At 40.9% G+C, this 3,701-nt stretch overlaps 1 gene segment (V, D, J or C); it reads left to right on the forward strand.

The window, feature by feature from the left end:
- The first annotated feature begins 2,427 nt into the window (after window positions 1-2,427).
- On the forward strand, window positions 2,428-3,306 carry LOC119778435. The segment is given in 2 exon segments: window positions 2,428-2,547; window positions 2,647-3,306. Coding segments are annotated over 2 exon segments (519 nt in total).
- The last annotated feature ends 395 nt before the right edge of the window (window positions 3,307-3,701 follow it).

Here is a 3,701-nt window from a genome sequence, read left to right on the forward strand (position 1 = left end):
AATAAAACTTTTTTTATTCCAAATTTTCTAAACATGAACAACCTTGTTATTTTGGAAAATATAAAAGAATAAAAGTAAAGAATAAACTAATAAATTAAAATAAATGTATAATAAAATAAAATAAACAGTAAATTACTTTAAAAACCCAATATAAACTTTGTACAAAATATAAAGTATAGTAAGTGTAGTGAAATTATTGGGGTCCTATACTGCTTCCAGAATTGCTGCTTACGGGCCTTGGCTTGTGCAAATGCAGACACTGAGGCCCCGTCCACACGAAGCCAAACCCTGGCCTAAACGCACAAATTTTTCACCAAACCAGCCTCTCATCCACATGAAGCCGGCGTTTCGGGGGTCTGTAAACGATCTTTTTTTTATTCAGCCTTCAGAGTGGGAAGATTTTGAAACGGCGTTTTCGCGTTTCCATCTTTAAGCTCTAACTGCATTTTTTTTTTACACGCATGCGTCATAGCGTCGCCTCTAAACAAGCATGCGCGACACAGTATCACAGCAACAATGGCGCCGTATTGTGTTGAATGCTTGCTGCTAATGCTACTCACCCTGCTGTCGGGCTTACAACAGAATCTTCTTCTTCTGGAATATCTCCAGGAAGAACAGAGCAATATCGACCACATAGTTCAGCACCTGAATTTGACTGAACCACGAAAATGGACCCGCAGGGCAACCATGCATAAATATTACTGTACTGCGCATGCCCAACATTTCGTCACCTATTTTTGCTTTGGCACCACAGCGCCACTTACAGGCCTGGCATACATTTTGCAGCGTTTTCATGCATTCGTGTGGACGATCACATTTATTTTACGTCTCCGCCTTTACGACAAACGTTCTGGAAAATATTAGCGTTTTGTGTTTGTTTTGACTTCGTGTGGACGGGGCCTAAGTCCTCCAGATCCAAAGACCTTCGCACACTATACTCTATAGAAATAAGCGCCAGTCCTGAAAGTCTCTCTTGAGACATGGAAAATGAATCATTTTCCTTCAGCTTAGTTACATTATTGCTTTCCAATTTACTGAACGATAGGCCTACAACGTCACCCATTTGCTAGGCTACGTTCATTTTCATTAAGGGATGTCATCCACCTGGGCTGGGCTGGGCTGGATTTTGACTGGGCAAAGCCAATGTCAATCAACATTCCATCCAATCGGAATTTTTAAATGCAGTTGTGCATCTCCTCAGTCACTATAGCGTTGCCACTTCATGCTTGCCTGTTGCTGTTTATCTACCGGGTGTACAGTAGCTGGCTCTCGGGGGCCCCCCAGCGGCTCGGGGCTCCAAGCAGTTGCTTGGTTTGCCTGTTGACAAGGTGCGCCTCTGTGTCTGATCACGGAGGAACCCTGGAGAATCAAACCTGTCAGCCTTCAGCCTGCCGTCAGCCTCCGGACCCTCCAGGTTTCCCCCTCTGCTCAAATCTCTGAACAGGTACAAACCTGCGCTCAATCTACCAGCAAGATTACCCGGCTTCTGCTAACCATTCTGTCCCCCTTTGCAGTGAGCATCAGTCGTGACAAGTCCTGGACCAGATAATCCCCTGAACCAGTTCTGTATTCAAACCTGTGTTTCTAAATAAACCTTTGAACTTTTTCTCCAGTCTCAGAGTGTGTTCTGCATGTGGGCTAGTAACCTGATACCCATCATGACAGGATTACTATTTTTTCTGTTTCCTTTCAAGTGAAAATGAAATCTGGTTTTGCTTAGTCTTCTCACAAACCTCTTTATGGTTTGGCATCCCTGTGGAAAAAAATGTAGGTGGGTTTATTCATTCAGATCTATTGATAAACAGCAAATCATTGACCATTAAAAACTGAAATCAAAGTGAAACATAGGCAAAAAGAATATTACATTTATCTACTTGTTTTTACATAAGCAGAGGCGGTCATAGGTTCAGGAAAGAAACCTCCACCCAGAAACACTGCAGTTCATCCTCTAACAGTGGAGCAGATCTTTAAACTCACATGGAAACTGAGAGGCATCATTGAGCTTTAGTCTGCATGAAGACAATCATTTCTGTTGTTTATATGGACTCAGCATATGATAATCAACACACTTTGATCAATGACAGGTTAAAACTGAAACATTTCAAATCCAGGCTTTGAAAATTGAAAAGAAGTCCAGCAGGAAATCGATATTCCAGAAAAAAAAGCTACAACTAAAATATCTGGTTGTTCTTCTCACAGACCTGTTAGGAGATGAAAGGTATATCAAATTAAGACATCAATTCCTTTGATATATTTTCATAGGACAATTTCTTTGATCAGGATTTCATCAAGGGATTCAGTAAGAAGCTGAATCAGATGAGACTGAAATGATTTTAGAGTCAATAAAATCCTTCAGATCTTCTCTTCAACCAGAGAAGCTGTGTGTCTTAAGCAGTAGGAGGAGGAGCTTGTTTTTGTTCAGAGCTTCAGGGAGAAGCTGAGTTGTTGAAGAGACACAAACTTCCACATTCAACACAGTTCAAACATTAACTCTGATCATCATGGACTATTGTGGACTTTCTCTACTTGTTGTCTCACTTCTAACAGGTCAGAATGAATCTAGATGTTTGCTATGTTTTATCCAAAGTGCTGTTAAACATGGTCCACTCTAAAACATTTGTTGATAACAGATTTGTCCTCCAACAGGCGTCCAATCTGATCTTCTGGTCCCAGTAAAGAATGAAGAGTTCAGCCTAGAAAGCAGCTCTGTAACTCTGTCCTATAATTTATCTAGAGAAGTTCTCAGCAATGATTATTTCTTCTGGTACCGTCAGTATCCAGGAGAACCTCCAGAGATTCTGGTCTCTCACTCTCCTTCAGGGGTTGAAGGAATTAAAAATGTTCCTGAACTGAAGATTGAAGTGAGCAAAACCCAGATGGACCTGCTGATCTCCTCTGCTGCAGTGACTGACTCTGCTGTGTACTACTGTGCTGTGAAGCCCACAGTGACAGGAAACACCAGAACTCTGCACAAGAACCTGCAATACTCCACAGCATCCACTAGAGGGCCTCACACACTGTTCCTCCTCTATGGTTTGTTAGGATTCAGTCTGATTGTTTGTGCAGCTGAGAATAAAGCAGACATCAGAGTGTTTGCTGCATCATTGAACTCTTTATGATGAGAAGGTTTGGATCATAAAGGAGGGATGATGGAGGCTCCAGGATGGAGGTGCAGCCTCTGCAGGACATCAGCACCATGGACAGAGTGCTGTTCCACCATCTAGATGTGTTTCAATCAAGTTTTGTCCTGCTGTCAGACCACTGATCTTCTACACAGAGATTTATGTCCACAGGCTAAAACCTTGTGATGCATTGAAGTACACTAATTGATGCATTCAGGTACATATTATCCCCAAAGAATGATACAGTGGGACACTTCTATTAATGTTTTAGAAACATATTTTCACTGTTATGGATTCTTATAGCTTTTCTATTTCTTTTTATGTTGTTAAATAATCAAATAGACCATACTGTTACAAAAACACTTTAAACGAATACGTCTAAATTGTTGTTTTTTTAATAAAAGTAATAACTAATTCACACTTAACTGAGAATATTTTTCTGCACCATCTTTGAATAATTAATAATTCAGCTTATAATGGCCCAAACTGACTGACCAGCACCATGGAGAGCAGCAACAGAGAGTCCAGGTGGATATAAGAGTGGAAAGCTGCTGATGTTCAATGTTCAGCAAGACTGTA

The sequence above is a fragment of the Cyprinodon tularosa genome, unplaced genomic scaffold (genome assembly GCF_016077235.1).
Source record: "Cyprinodon tularosa strain WSP-4 unplaced genomic scaffold, ASM1607723v1 ctg1330, whole genome shotgun sequence".
In the NCBI taxonomy this organism is placed as follows: domain Eukaryota; kingdom Metazoa; phylum Chordata; class Actinopteri; order Cyprinodontiformes; family Cyprinodontidae; genus Cyprinodon; species Cyprinodon tularosa.